This window comes from Henckelia pumila, chromosome 1 (genome assembly GCF_033568475.1).
Source record: "Henckelia pumila isolate YLH828 chromosome 1, ASM3356847v2, whole genome shotgun sequence".
In the NCBI taxonomy this organism is placed as follows: domain Eukaryota; kingdom Viridiplantae; phylum Streptophyta; class Magnoliopsida; order Lamiales; family Gesneriaceae; genus Henckelia; species Henckelia pumila.
The window spans coordinates 122345423-122360685 of NC_133120.1; the positions used below are offsets into that span (position 1 = coordinate 122345423).

Below are 15263 nucleotides of genomic sequence, written 5' to 3' on the forward strand. Positions count from 1 at the left end.
TCACAATGATCTGTCTTGACCACTTTCTACTCTATCCAGACTTTTTTTTACATAGAACTTGCAAGAAGTTTTTTTATCCCCTTGCACTTCGCCGACGTCACTTCCTACTTGGAATATTCTGGTGTAGGGCAGAGGCTACAACCTATAAGTTGTCATAACTGATCTTCCTAATATGAATTTGTATGTTGACGGTGCATCCACAACGATGAAACTAACGGTTCTCATTATCCTTATATGTGCTTTTCCCAAAGTGAACGGTATATTAATCAAACCTATAGGACTGATCGCATGTCTAGTGAATCCAAACAACTCGGTTACCACTGGTTCCATCTTGAACTCTCCCAAATCCATCTGTTTTGTTGTTTTTTGGAAAATTACATTAACTGAGCTTCATGAGTCTAGGAAGATTCGTTCCAAATCGTAATTGGCCACCATGGCCTTGATGACGAGCACATCATTGTGAGTTTCAGATTTGTCTTTCAAGCCTTTTGGGCCAAAGGAGATGGTCAGGCCCATCCAAACTATCTAGTTATCGATTTCCATGTTTGTCAATTTTCGAATGCTAGTCTTCCTTGCTCTATAAGAATCCTCATCCAATGGTCCTCCGGAAATCATGTTAATGACTCATTTCGCCGGAGGGACGGTTCTTGGATGTTTCCGGACTGGTTCTGGCTCAGGCGTTGAAATTTACCCTGCGGTGAGTCTAGCCTCCCTCTTTTCATAGTATGGTCGGGACCGTTCCGACCCCTTTTTCTCGATCGATATCCTCCCCCTTGTCGCGCCAGTATATATTTCATCCTTGGGTCTTGCTGAATTATTCTCTCGATCTCTTTCTCCAATTGTTTACAGTCATTGGTAATGTGCCCATATCCTTGTGAAAGTCACAGTACTTATCTAATTTTGGCTTTAGGGGTCTGTGTTCACTACATGGAAGTCTCTGTATGACCTATCTATCATCACAAATCTGGAGTCTGCGGACCTTTTTCATCCTTAGGGGAGTGAAAGAGGCGATCTGCCCCAGCAGTTCGGGTCGAGGTAGTGGTCCGCTTCTCTGAGGTATGATGGGGGGCCTAGTATTTTTTGGGATTTTGGGCTGATCTTTCTTCTTATTTGATTGAGAGGCTTGTATCTCTTCCAAATTTACGTATTTCTCAGCATGAGCTAGTAACTCATCGTACGTGATGGGAAGTTTTTTGATCAACAATTTGAGAAAATCCTATAGTATGCCCTTGGATAAAGGAGCTAATGAGTAAATCGGTTATGGTAGCCGGTACCTCGAGGACCAATGCGTTAAATCTTCCGATATATGCCTGTAATCCCTCTTGCTCTCGTTGTATAACAGGGAAAAGGTTAAAAGTAGTTGTAGGGTGTTTCTTGCTACATGCAAAGTGATGGAGGAAGGCTAAACTAAAGTCCTTGAATTTGGGAATCTCCCCCGGACGGAGTAGGTTGAACCATTGCAGGTCTGGCCCTATCAAGGTGGTGAGAAAGACCCGACACTTGATAGTGTCCGAATATTTATGTAGCATTCTCGGAGCGAGATAGGCGCTCCTTCGAATCTCCCTTCCCTTCATATTCCCCAAAGTGCGGAAAATAGAAGTTTTTGGGTAGTTCCGCAATCAGTACCTCTGGGAAAAATTGGACGTTTTGGACCAACGATGTTGGATCTCCATTCTGATTTTTCTTTTGAAGTTCCATCTCTTCTTTCAGTGGGGGTTGATTTTTCCCATATATTCTTGATAACACTTGTCCAATGGTGGCAGTGATCAGTTGGGTGAGTTTCGCCAGGTTGAAGGCCGGACCTCCCCCATTCTGGTTGTTTGGGACTTCTGCTCCTACCATCTTGACTCTTTTCCTTCAAATTCACACAAACAGTGCCAATTGATGAATACCAAAATTGCAGTCGTGTTTGGTTTAGCAGAACGGATCTTCAAATCTTTCAACACACGGTTCGGGTTGGATGTTGCGTATTTTTCACTCTCAAGCATAAGATGTCAAGTTTTAATATAGAAAATGAGTCCAAGTCGATCCCACATAGAATGAATAAAATGATATTATATCAAATATTTGCAACTAATCAAATCCTAATCCTATGTAGAGCTACAAAGAAGGTTTGAGTTTAATAAAACTAAAAATTGCAAGAATTAAAATTTAAATAACCACGAATTTGTAAGATAAATTTCAATAAGAGATGAATGCTAGAGGTTCGATTTCACTTGACTGTCTACCACAATTTATTTATAATAATTATTTAATTATAAATTCATCAAGTTTATTAGCCAATAATCTCTATTATTTTCTACTATCTCTCTCAAGTTCTAGCATAAATTCGTATTCAATAGCAAACTCAATATCCCTATCTAAGCTCAACTATTAAATTCGATAAATGACACAATGATTCTTCTAATGACTTCTATAGAGTTATATGTCTCTCGAACAATATAAACACCAAAGATGTATTTTCCTATGTCGTATTCAAAATCTTCTCTCTCAAGTGATAAATTCAAAATAAAATATCATTCAATCCATGGCCAGTAAACTGAAAGCATTAAAATCAGGAAGAATACAAATAACATGTGCGAAGAATTAAAATATATAAATCAAAATATCCAAATATTGGTTTCCAGTCAAGATCTGTTTACCTCTAGACTAAGAATTAATTAGTTCATAATAAAATTTAGCAATAAAACCAACATGTTTTTTAAACAATTCATCAAACTAAAAAAATAGAGTTCAAAGAAAAACTAGAACGAAGTAGAATTAAGCTTCTCCGTCGCCGGACGCCGTCGTCTTTCGTCTTCATACCGAGTTCTTGTGCTCTTCAGTACTCCAAAAATCTTCAATAACTATCCTCTCTGTATTTTTTGAATGCGTCATGGCTCCCCTTCCTCATGTGCATAAAATCTCCTTTTATATTTGTTCATGAAAATCCCACGATCGAGCCCTAGAATCAAGATTCCAAAATTTCCAAAATTCTATTTTGTTTCCATATTTTGCACAACCCGCATACGAACTACAATTCTAGCACAAATGCTTGAGATTTCACTTAGAAGCTTCTTTCTTCATGTTTATGAGAATGCGCAGATGCGGGAGAATTAGGCGCAACAGCGTTGATGTTTCTCATGGTTCTAACTTTTGCCGCATATGCCTTAAATTGTACCGCATATGCGGTCCTTTGTTTCTTCAATTCTCTGGCTTTTCACGCTTATGCCTCATTTCTCGTGCATACGCGCCTCTTCTATTCCACACTTTCTGGTTTTTAGCGCATATGCTTCACTTTTCATGCATATGCGGTCTCTTTTTTCTCAATTTTCTGGACTTTGACACATATGTGAGCAATTTAGCAGATTCCCATACTTTTTCTTCTTCAATTTCTTCTTCTTTTCATCTATATTTTCACCAACTCATGAATCCTCCTACATACATATAAATGACAACAAAACCGCATAACTCTGCTCGAAACAACGTAAAACTCAATAAAAATCATAACTAAATTAAGTACATAAAATGCACTTATCATTGGATGAATAGCTTCACATACAAAAACAAGGTTAGGGGACACTAATGTGTGTTCGGCATGACCCCTCTAATGCATAATTAGTGGGTGCTCAGAATATGAAGATTGTATTAAAGTTGAGAGAACAAGAGAATATAATTGAGTGAATGTGTAAAACCATAAGAAGTACCTCGTATATATAGGGCAAGAGGTGTAAGTTACCTTAATAGGGTATAATTCTTATTAGGGCAATACTCTACTCAAGGTACGAGACTAGTGTCGGTAAGAATCTATCAACACAATGGCTGGGATTCATTAATCGACCTAATGATCTTAATTCAATCCCAAATTTATCGAGATCCACTATATCTTCATGTTACAGATTCTCAAGTGTTTTCAATTGTCAAGACTTTTCCTTGTTGGGCTCGGGTAGGGTATACCCTATCCAGATAGGGCTCGGCCTAATGGGCTCAACATTTAGGGCTTGGACCATGATTATTATATTTTTATATCAGTTGGGCTTTTTTCATGCTTGGGTTTTACGTATAATAGGGAAGAGTAAATTTTGGGACACTTTTCTAAGTATCGGTTGTGTGGTTCAGGTCGGGCCAGATCCATATATATTTAGGGGCATCAACGTCCTTATTTAATTTAAAAACTATTATTCAATTACATTATTACAAAGATGTATTCATGCCTTTCCTAAGCAGTGTGGCTTTCTTCATTTTCCTGTTCTTCTTCATCAGACTCTTCATCACTTAAAGACGTATTCATGCCTTTCCTAAGCGTGTTAGCACACTCATTTGCATAATGTCCAAAGCCTTGACACTCATGACATTGTACCGTGTCTAACTTCTTTGGTACTGATTTCTTCTTCTCTTCCAACATCATTCGAGGCTTAGGAGTATCAGTAAGCTTTCTTGGTGACGGTTTTGGTCCAGTAATTCTCAAAGGCTTGCTAGGAAACATTGGAGTCTTGAATTTTTTATCCGTCTTTCTTGTCTCTTTCATCTTCATTAGATAATAATTGAATTTCCTAGTTATGAGCGAGATCGAATCATCCTCTAAATCAGACTAATGAAATTCTTGGTGGAATTGAACATACTCCTCATATGAGGGCTTTGAAGCTTGAAGTGATATTGATTTCCCTTTATCCTTCTCTTGTGCTGTAAGGTTCATCTCAAAAACCTGAAGGATACTGATCAGTTCAGTCATCTTCATCTTTGAGGTGTCTTTCACTTTCTCAAGCGCCCAAATTTTCCCATTGAATCTCTTTGGCAAAGATCGAAGAACCTTGTTCACCATACTTTCACTAGCAATAGGTCCTCCAAGAGCATGCGCCTCTGTAGCTATCTCCCTATGTCTCTTATCATAATCAGCAATAGTCTCATTCTCATCCATCCTGATATTCTCAAATTTTGTTTTTAATAATCTCAGTCTTGTTCTTCTCACACTATCAGTTCCTTCACAGTGTTCTTGAAGAGCTTCCCATGCATCCTTAGCAATAGTGCAGTCAGCTATGAGTCCAAACATTCTCATATCCACAATAACATATTGAGTAAGTTGCAGTGGAATATAAGTTAAACGTGAATAAAATAAAGGGGAGGGAAGAGCTAGGAAAAAAAATAATTAAAGATCAAATATTATGTGAAAAAATTAAAATTGACACAACTCGCAAATTAAATTATATAAGTGTCTTTAAAATATGGGTTTTCCTGACATCTCATATTGTCATTATATTATTTTTTTGGTGACACTTATAGAGTTGACAATAATACCATTTAATGACATTACATAATGTCACCAAAGCTAAGTCGATATTAGAATAGATGACATTTTTGCAGATGTCACTAAAACATTAATGTCACTAAAAATGAAATATAATGACATTCATGAATGTCACTATAGGCATTTTTCCTTGTAGTCTAGGAAAAAAAATTAAAGATCAAATATTATGTGAAAAAATTGAAATTGACACAACTCGCAAATTAAATTATATATCTCAGTTTTGTAAAATTAGTTCAAAAATTTAATATATAATATTACCATCATAAAGAAAGAGGACAAAATCGCAAAGAAACATTACGAAAAAAAATTCCAATTTTCCCAACATAAAAAAGATACAATTTTTCCTACATTCTCAAAGGAACCATAATTTAATTTCGCATCCTAGCTAACTTGAAAGAATTTTCTCGAAGGCATGTAAAGAAAACATGTGCGGTGCATATGAATCCATGTTACTCCCGATGCTGTACAAATTATAGCCAATTCACGTGGATTTAACCATACCCACAATTTCTCTACACTAAAATTAAACCCCATCTATAAATGAAGCTCCAAACTTCATGGACTGTCCCATATTCAAACTAACTAATTAAACACAACTTTTATACAGAAACCAGCCCTAGCTATTTTGAGTCCATTTCAACAGCTAGCTACTCTGTTCTGAAATTCGACCTTGTTTCTTTGCACACGTACAATTAATATGGCAGCTGCAGCAACAGGGATGCAACTAATTTTCGGAGCCGGCTCGAGTTCGAGAATTTTTGGTTCGAACCAGTTCGTTCCTTTGAGAAGTGCGCCACTCTTTAAGAGGAACTTGAAGTTTAGAGTCCAAAGCTGCATGTCGTCTGAGGTAAATTAAAACATATAACATAATTGTCAACTTTATAATGTAATTAAATATATATTAATTTTTGAGTTTGTTACATAATGAAATATATTAATTAATTAATTAATTGTTGATTCAAACAGGATGGTGATGATGTTGTAGCTGGGGAGAAACAAAAAGCAGCAATTCCAATTCCACCTCAGTTGTTCTCAACACCTCCCCCGCCACCGCAACCGGAGGTACGTACCGTACGGTTAATCCATATCCTATAAATTAATTAATTAATTATATTTCTTTTCAATTACTTATATATACTAAATATTATACATTCAATATGTATGTATGTATGTATCCCAGGAGAGCACCAAGATTAGAAACATCATGGCATTTGACGGGCCAGGTCCGGAGAGGATCAACGGTCGGCTAGCCATGATCGGATTCGTAGCAGCAATTGCAGTGGAATTAACCAGAGGACAAGATATATTTTCCCAAATACAAAACGGAGGGATTCCGTGGTTTCTGGGGGCAACTGCTCTGCTATCCGTAGCATCTCTTGTCCCATTGTTTAAAGGCGTTAGCGCGGATTCGAGATCGAGGGGATTCATGACATCCGATGCAGAGCTTTGGAATGGAAGGCTTGCAATGTTAGGGTTGATAGCTTTGGCTTACACGGAGTATGTCAAGGGTGGGACTCTTGTGTGAATGTTTGTTATATATATATGGGCATGTTTTATTCCATTATATATAGCTGTGTTTAAATAATTAATTATTATGTAAAATATTCAAATCATATAGTGATATTTTCTAGTGAGAATCTATTATATATATTAATCTTTACATAGTTGCCCTCCTCCCGTTCTGGCCACTATTATATGGATATATATATATATATATATATATATTATATGAATTAAATATAAAATCAACATAATGAGAAGTTAAAGAGAAGGATAAGTGTGGAGAGAAGGGGAAAGATTCGAGAAACTAAGTTTGGAATAATTTCAGAAGACGTTATCAATATTTATAATTGAAATATTTTTTTTACAGAATTTATAATTGAAATTTTCAATCCGTGACACTAAAGACACGTGCGACCTTCTTTGCTCTTTAACCGTGCGAATACTGGCAAAACAACTTTGTGTCGATTTGTGACAATATAATAAAATTATTATTATTTGAAATTTCTAAATTGATTGTATAAGTTAATCTATTATAATTTTTAATTTAAACTTGAAAATGGTTGAAGTTTAATGATAATTCATAACGCAATTAATTAATCGTCTTAATTAGGGGTGGATTTTCGGTATACCGTATCAAAAATATTGGTATAAAAAAAATTCATACTGATAGCGATATCGAAATTTCAAAATTTTGGTATGAAAAAAATTTATACTAATACCCTATAGATACCGAAAAAAAATTTGATATACCAAAATAATGTATATATATCAAAATAATTTCGGTACGGTATTCCGAAAAGTCGGTATTTTGGTTCGGTAACCCAGTCCTAGTCTTAATCTACATTTTAGCTGGTAATATATTGCGTAAGCGAGATACTGCTCCATATAGGGAAATCATTGAAATGCACACCAAACCATATATGTCACTACAACAAATATGCTATTTAACTACACTAAAAAGACAACGGTTTTATACACAAGCTGTTGTCTTATGGCCTTTAACAACGTTTTTACAAAAACCGTTGTCGTTGGCCGTAATTTTATTGAAAAAAGACAACGGTTTTTAAAAATTCATTGTCTTATATGTATTAAAGACAACGGTTTTAAAAGTTGTTGTCTATCAGCGGTTTTTTAGGCCTACAACAACGGTTTTAATTAACCGTTGTCTATTTGCATGTTTTTTGAGGCCTACGACAACGGTTTTATCTAGTTTAAGACAACCCTCTTGGCAAACCGTTTTCTCTTTTTTTCCCTTTTTTAAAAAAAAATACATATACAAATCTATACCTACACGCTAGAGAAGAAAGAACAAAAGAAAGAGAAGGAAAATCCAAACCCTAGCCCCAATCAGCGTCGCCCCTTCTACCCAGGACAGCTCATGCGCCCTAGTTGCCGATCGATCACCGGAAACAGGTCATCCGACCTCCTTTCAGTTAGCCTAAGCTTTAACATCGATCTCCAATTATTATTCTTTCTTCCTCAGAACGAACAGATTTCTGCAGTGTTCTTCGGATTTCACTGTCAGAATTTCAGAATGTTTGTTCGGCGCTTGTATGGTGCTCGCCAAGCTCCTTCATCTGATCTTATGTGTAAAGGTAGGTTCTAGTTTGTGTTATTTTGGATTCCTTTGAATATCGAGTTTAAACTCCCGATTTGTGTGACTCGAAGCTCTCAGCGCTTTGTTTACATGTTTTTCGCTCACTTTTGGAATTGCTTCAAAAAGGTATGCCTCTCGTCAATTATTTTTGTATATATTCTTTTTTGCTTCAAGTTTTTTAGATTTTCCTGTTTATATTTTTAATTTGTTTTTTTCGTTTCCTAGTTATTTTTTTCGTGTTTTTGTTTGGTTAGATTTTGATTTTCATTCGTTATTGTTTTTTTTTTTTTTCTGAAGCAGAAGGTGAAGGACAAGGAGATCAATATTTTCCTGAAGCTGGAAAAATAGGCACTAATCCATCTCTGCTCCTGAATAAAGCATTCAAATGTTTCAACGATAAGCATGTAAGTAGTCGCACTAATCCTTGAAACTTAATTATTTCTCGTAAATATAGTTGAGATATAAACAATTGAGTAAATGCTCTACAAGTGAATTCTTTAAAAATATTTTCGCTCAAGCTAAGTGGTGGCTGTCGGTGCTCTCCTCCCACCCAACCTGATTCTTGATTAACTGAATGCAATAATACTTCAGATTTGCATGTCCTAATACTACGGTATTCAGAAAATAGATCATGTACGCACACAGCCAAAGACTCGAAAGAAGGGGAGAGACGGGGAAAGGGGGTGATTTAACGAAAGTGGTGAAATTTTAAATTTATGAAAACAAAACATTCGAAACTTTTTCATCTAAATGGCATTGGATTTTCTATATTTGCTTCGGCCATCATAGGTAGCAATCTACATTAAATGACTGTCTATGATTCCTGCACATACTTACCAACTCCAACTCACTGCCCTGTTTTAACGCATTATTGCAACAAAATAGCATGATTTCTACATCAAATATAAAATCTATGTCCAATATGTCTTTTCAAACGTTAGAATATACTCAAAACATTCTCTGCCAAAGTTTTAAACAACAAAGAGATCGTGCAAAGGGTGAGTCTGAAAATTGGAAAGAAGACTTGATCAATGTTATGTATTCAGCTAACATGTTACAACTAAACACAATTTATCATATATATTCTATTATACATGTCTACATATTTACAAATAACTCAAACCAGTGAGCTCAGCGTGCCACCTGAATACATGGATCCATACTGCAACGGACCGTGCATAGTCGAAACACGGCATGTACTGGATTGCGTGGATGGTATTGTAAAAAACTTCTTATTCTTCAACAGGGCTACTCTTAACAACATAAGAGATGTAATCAGTGGTGGATGTAGCTATGGTCTTAAAAGAGATACCAAACGACACCCTGATAAAACCTCGGTCTCTCCCCTCGATTTCAACTTATGATTAAGCTCTATAATGCCAAGTGCTGTAAATAAGGGTTTGTTTTGTGACATGTAACTTCAACGTGGCTGAGCATATTCGAGAAGATGTAATTATTGGTGGATGTAGCTATGGTCCTAAAAGAGGTACCAAACGACACCCAGATAAAAATCTTGATATATATGATTGTTTTTCACCAGTGGTTTAGATCATGATGGCGTGTTACCTGCATGGGCTTGGATTTCTTGGATTTTCGTCATAGGATCAGGAATTGGGGTCAGAATTTTGTGTGTTCTGCATCTGTGGATTGACTTATACAGGGAGAGAGCCCAGAAAAAAAAAGAAATTGAGTTGAGACATTCCGTAAAAAAGTGTAAGTTAATTAGTTGCTAGCTAACTAGTGCTATATCGTGTTTCTAGCTAGGTATCTTTTACTCCATATTTTGAATCGTTCTTGAACATTGGCTGATTTGTTGTTTTCTACTTTGTGATGTGCAGATGTTTAATCAAAAGTATCATTTAAAGGGCAGCTATGTTATGATAACACTTATTGCATTGAAGCCGAACCTTAACATGATTTTACCAGTTCCAAAAAGCCCAAATATATTTACTTACGTAATAATTTTCCTTATTCTTTGTTTTAAAGATAAAATTAAAAAATCTCTCCCCGACATGCCCACACATATGTACATTCATATTGTATCACAACTTATTAACAGAAGAGATGACCAGGCCCATGATTTATACTTGCTACATGAACCATGCGTATAGACTCGAGAAATCGATGTGAAAACTAGAGACCAAAGCGGCACACGACATGACTCCCGCCGCGAAAACGCAACAAACAACCGCGGACATCCGGCAGACCGAAGCGAACGACTTGTTCTTGGAGCGCAGCGAAATGGTCATAACAGCAGCAGTGAACCCCACGTTAAGTGCCATCAAGAACACATGAAACAGCGTCGGATTTTTGTTGAATATTACAGTCGGAATAGGATTGCCCCCTATTTCCTCGTAACGTGCTGTCAAGAGCGCGAAGGCGACAAATATTCCGGACAGGAAGATGATTTCTTCCGGTGGTACAAGGGAACCGGAATGGTTCGGTTGAAATAGAATACCAGATTCCATGCATTCAGCAGTCTGCTGTCTGAAAATCTTTAAGTTGAACAAATTAATGTACATCCCATTTACGCGCGTGTTTTTATAGCCATCAAACACTTTATCTGCAAGCTTCTTTTTCTTGCCCACTGAATGAAATGCATAATTCATTTCCGAGAAATTTCTTGTACATTTCTTGATGGAGTGTGTGTGCAACGTCATTTCTAATTAATTTGTCACACAAGATATATATTGTCAATGATTTGTCACTCAAGTTACTGGAAGTAGTCCATCAACGCGTTTGTGTAATTTTGATATATATATATATATAGGTTGATAATTGGTGGGTTAGCTAGACTAGATTGTTGGGAAATTTAATATATTCGATCGCCATCGGAAAATTTAACAAATTAGAAGCTCATTTAATTTACACTAAATACCGTTTTATAAAAAGGTGATGCTATATGTACACGAAAAAAATTATCCCTCCATTTTATTTGAAAAAATTCTTTTCAAAATTATCTCTCCACTTTATTTAAAAAAATTCTTTCCAAAATACATCAAGGATATTTATGTAATGTCATGTGTAACGTGTAACCCAACGTGTAACCTTCCGTGATCAACAGGCCGGTTAACAGGGTCAACGGGTTGGGCGGGCCTATTTTTTTAAAAAAAATTGAATATAATTTTTTAAAAATATATATATTGAATATATAATCAAATGCAAGTGAATGAGATTGAATATAATAAAAATGAAATAGATTTTTTATATATATAAAATGTTAAAAGTTGAATTATTTTTTTTTTTATTGAATAATTATAATAATTTTTTTATTGAGATAATTAAATATTTTATAGGGTTTTTATAAGTTCAATTGTGCAAAGCCTTATTTTTAAAATTAAGTTTTTATTCTTTGAATATTAATTTAAAAATAATTTTTTTTAAAAATACAAGGGTTGGATCGGACTCAGAACCGGATAGTAACCGACCATGAGCGGGCCGTACGTTCAAGGGTTGGTCTTTTGTTGAACCGGATGGCCAGGTCTAATTTCAAGGCAAAGCATGTACTTTTTTAGCTCGGCTATATATTTTTTTAAATTTTTAAATTTATTGTTTAAAAATATTATATATTTTTAAATTTTTATATATTATTTCGGTATATACCAAAATTTTCAAAATCCATATCGTTATCGTATCGAAAAATTTAGTATCGTTACCGTATCGAAATCTTTGATATACCAAAAATTTGATAAATTCAATATTTTTTAGATATGATAACTTCGGTATACCAAAAATTAGGTATTTTTTTGCACTCCTACACACGCAAAAAATTTTACAATCTCAAGTACAAATATAGATCACTTCCAACACAAATCGAGAAAAAAAAATACTAGAAACATTCTCAACGAAGCTATCAAGAATCCGAAATTGTAATGCGAAAAATGAATTAACAGTGCTAACAATTAATAGCATGATATGATTGTTTAGTTCTAACTTCTAACACGTTTGAGAATTAATTCGGAGTAAATATAGAAAGCTGTTTGGAAGTTAAACGATCCACGTGGGATTTCTATAAATAATCATGGCCCTCCCACTCTCGAACATCAGTCATATGAGTGTGTGACATCCTGGTCATTTGTATCACAGATTTAATATTTCGATAATTTTCAGATCAACCTTCAATTGTAACAAAAATTTTCTAGCTGCTAAATTAATTAAATTTGTTTAAGCATATATTTATATATACAATAAAGTCTAAAGTTAGCAAGATGACCCATATTCTGTATGATATAGAAGAAAACAAATATTAAATCTTTCTTTTAAAAACGTTAGATAATTGATAATCATACTACTATAGTCTAGACCTCCAAAAAAAAAATTTGAAGAAAAAGTTTGGTTCTGTAATTTTTTTTATTTTGCGATTTTGGTCTCTGTCAAATTTCAGTTTTAGTTATTAATTTTTTTTTTTTGCAATTTAAGTCATTTTTATTAGGAATACTGATGTAAAACTATACATATATCAACACTACATCAACACTGCATTGGTACCACGTCAACGCCTAATCGAAAAAAATACTAAAATTACCAAAAAAAAACAAACAAAGATAGCGGACTATAGCTGAAATTTCATAACGTAGATGAACAAATCACAAAAAGACAAACATATGGGATCAAAAAAGACATGCATTTTCTCCAAAATTAAATATAAAGTCCATCCGAAATTTTTTGAAAATTGTATTCGAAAGATGAGAAGAAAATCTAAACTCTGAAACCACTTAAACTTTGATTCTGTTGACGAGTGTTGGTCAGTGTCCTCTAATTCCATCTACTCAAATCCAATGACTGAAGTGGGTAATACCAAATTTGAATAAGAGCATTCTGGAGAATTTTGGTGAAAATTTTTGATGATAATGTTCCAGAACATATATATAATTATTGGAGTTGTATTTTGGTGAAAGTAGCCACATTATGGCTGCAAAATCTTTCATATTGGAAAATACCACGTTACCAAGATCTAAAAGTAGATATTTATTCTCACACGTAAAATTGACTGAAAAAAATATAGATCTTACATATATTAATAAATATTTACTCCATTCTTTGACAATGTCCGAAAGTCGTCCAGATATTTTAATTAGTCCATATCCCTCAGAAACTAACTCGATAACCGAAAACCGAATTAATTAAGTAGATCTTGGTACAAAATGTGTACACTTGAATAGTGCAAGTAATATCGCGAAATTATTTTTATATGAATCTTAGATCCTAAAAAATATTAAATATTATGGAATATATAATAATAAAGGAAAAACAATTAATTTTTTGCTGCATTAATTTGTCCTTTTTATTATATCGATTCACTAACTTATCAAATATTGGTTTTCATAAAATAACTTCCAATTTTCGACTATTTTATTTCATCTACCATCGAAATGTTAAATTTTAGCTCGGTGATACGGATCTGGCAATCGATAAATGCTAAGGTGGCTAAAATGTTGGATTTTTTTTTTTTAATTTTGAAAGGAAATTAATCTACTAGGAAGACACTTAAAATAAAAGGAAAATGTTTTTTTTTTGTCAAATAAATTTTCATAATTTTTGGTTAGTTCATTAATTTGTCAAACATTGGTCTTGGTGTCCTAAAGTTTAATCTATGGTTATTCTGATCCAATTGCTGACATGATATCATGCAAATTAGCATTTTCTGAACCAACATAATCATTTTTTTATGACGTAGAAACCCGCAGTCGCTACCTTTCGATGTGCAATGGATAAACCCCCGAACTAACGCAATAACCTGCAAACTACGCTAGCCAGCAACATAATCAATTTTTGGCATCATGCAAGTCGGTATTTTCCAACATCACATTTACATTTTTGTTGTTGCATGAGCATTCCATCAAATTAAACACTAAACCAAAAAAACAAAAGACAATAGTTACTTCCGAAAACCAAATTTTAAATACTTGACGAATCAAAAACCAAATGATACAGGCTAATTTTCAAAAAAAATTATTTTACCAGATAATAATAATAATAATAATAATAATAATAATAATAATAATAATAATAATAATAATAATAATAATAATAATAAGTCCTGCAAGATATAAGAAAGTTTTGTACTGGGAAAAATATTCATCATTTTCTAGAATTTTTCTTTTTTTAAAAAAAATGCTTGAAGTGGCGTGTTCGAAAAAGTTTGCCTCGATAACTGCTGGATATTTTCCAACAATACGACCAAATTTAAAATGTCATAGATGGCGGCTGGAGTGAAAATTTGACTCTATAAAAGTTCATTTAATTTCTTCACCAATACGATTGGAATAATTTTGTGAAAGAGTTGTTTTTATAAAACTTTACAAGTATAGTAATCGGAAGATAGATAAATAAAAACTTTATATAGGCATATGAACACAATTTACCAATCAATCAATAAACTAAATGACTGAATACAAACTAAACAAATTCTTTAACCAAACAAATCGTCAGAACAATTATTATTAACAAACTAAGAAAAAAATTACGTGGCGCGTGAGCCCTTCGATATTTTGAATGTTGGCAAAAATTGCATCTTAGGATAGCAATCGACAGGTGGTGTTTTGGTTGTCATAGAGTTTAAAATATTAAATTTATACTATTATCATCGACTATAATTTTTGATAAAATAACAATCTTCAGATCTTAGCGTTGAGAACACCCAAAATCAAATATACAAAATTTTCAACTTCAGTTGCTATATGTTTGACTTGGAAAAAAAAAAAAGGCCTTCTGATGAACATATAGTAACAAACAATAATTGGGGTTTTGCCATGTTTTTCTGAGCAAGTTTCATTAGGCCTGGAATTATTATTATTATTATTATTATTTTTTTTATTTTTTTTTTTTTTTTGTCGTTTGGATTTTTTATTTTGGTATCAATTATGCAATTTTGATTTT

At 33.9% G+C, this 15263-nt stretch overlaps 2 protein-coding genes across 12 annotated transcripts; both read left to right on the forward strand.

The window, feature by feature from the left end:
- Positions 1-5884: 5884 nt before the first annotated feature.
- On the forward strand, positions 5885-6809 carry LOC140873906 (early light-induced protein 1, chloroplastic-like). The gene is made up of 3 exons (XM_073277190.1): positions 5885-6131; positions 6251-6346; positions 6465-6809. Exons 1-3 carry the CDS (start codon positions 5982-5984, stop codon positions 6807-6809), a joined length of 591 nt encoding a protein of 196 aa, XP_073133291.1. The 5' UTR covers positions 5885-5981.
- Positions 6810-8103: 1294 nt separating this feature from the next.
- On the forward strand, positions 8104-10973 carry LOC140875200 (uncharacterized). 11 transcript variants are annotated; one of them, XM_073278800.1, is made up of 5 exons: positions 8117-8200; positions 8271-8382; positions 8456-8510; positions 8685-8788; positions 9631-10973. In XM_073278800.1, exons 1-5 carry the CDS (start codon positions 8166-8168, stop codon positions 9640-9642), a joined length of 318 nt encoding a protein of 105 aa, XP_073134901.1. In that variant the 5' UTR covers positions 8117-8165; the 3' UTR covers positions 9643-10973. The 11 variants fall into 11 exon arrangements, 2 of the variants coding, with proteins under 2 accessions (XP_073134901.1, XP_073134900.1); XM_073278799.1 differs by having other exon boundaries at positions 9925-10973; XR_012148369.1 differs by lacking the exon at positions 8456-8510 and having other exon boundaries at positions 8104-8200; positions 8280-8382.
- The last annotated feature ends 4290 nt before the right edge of the window (positions 10974-15263 follow it).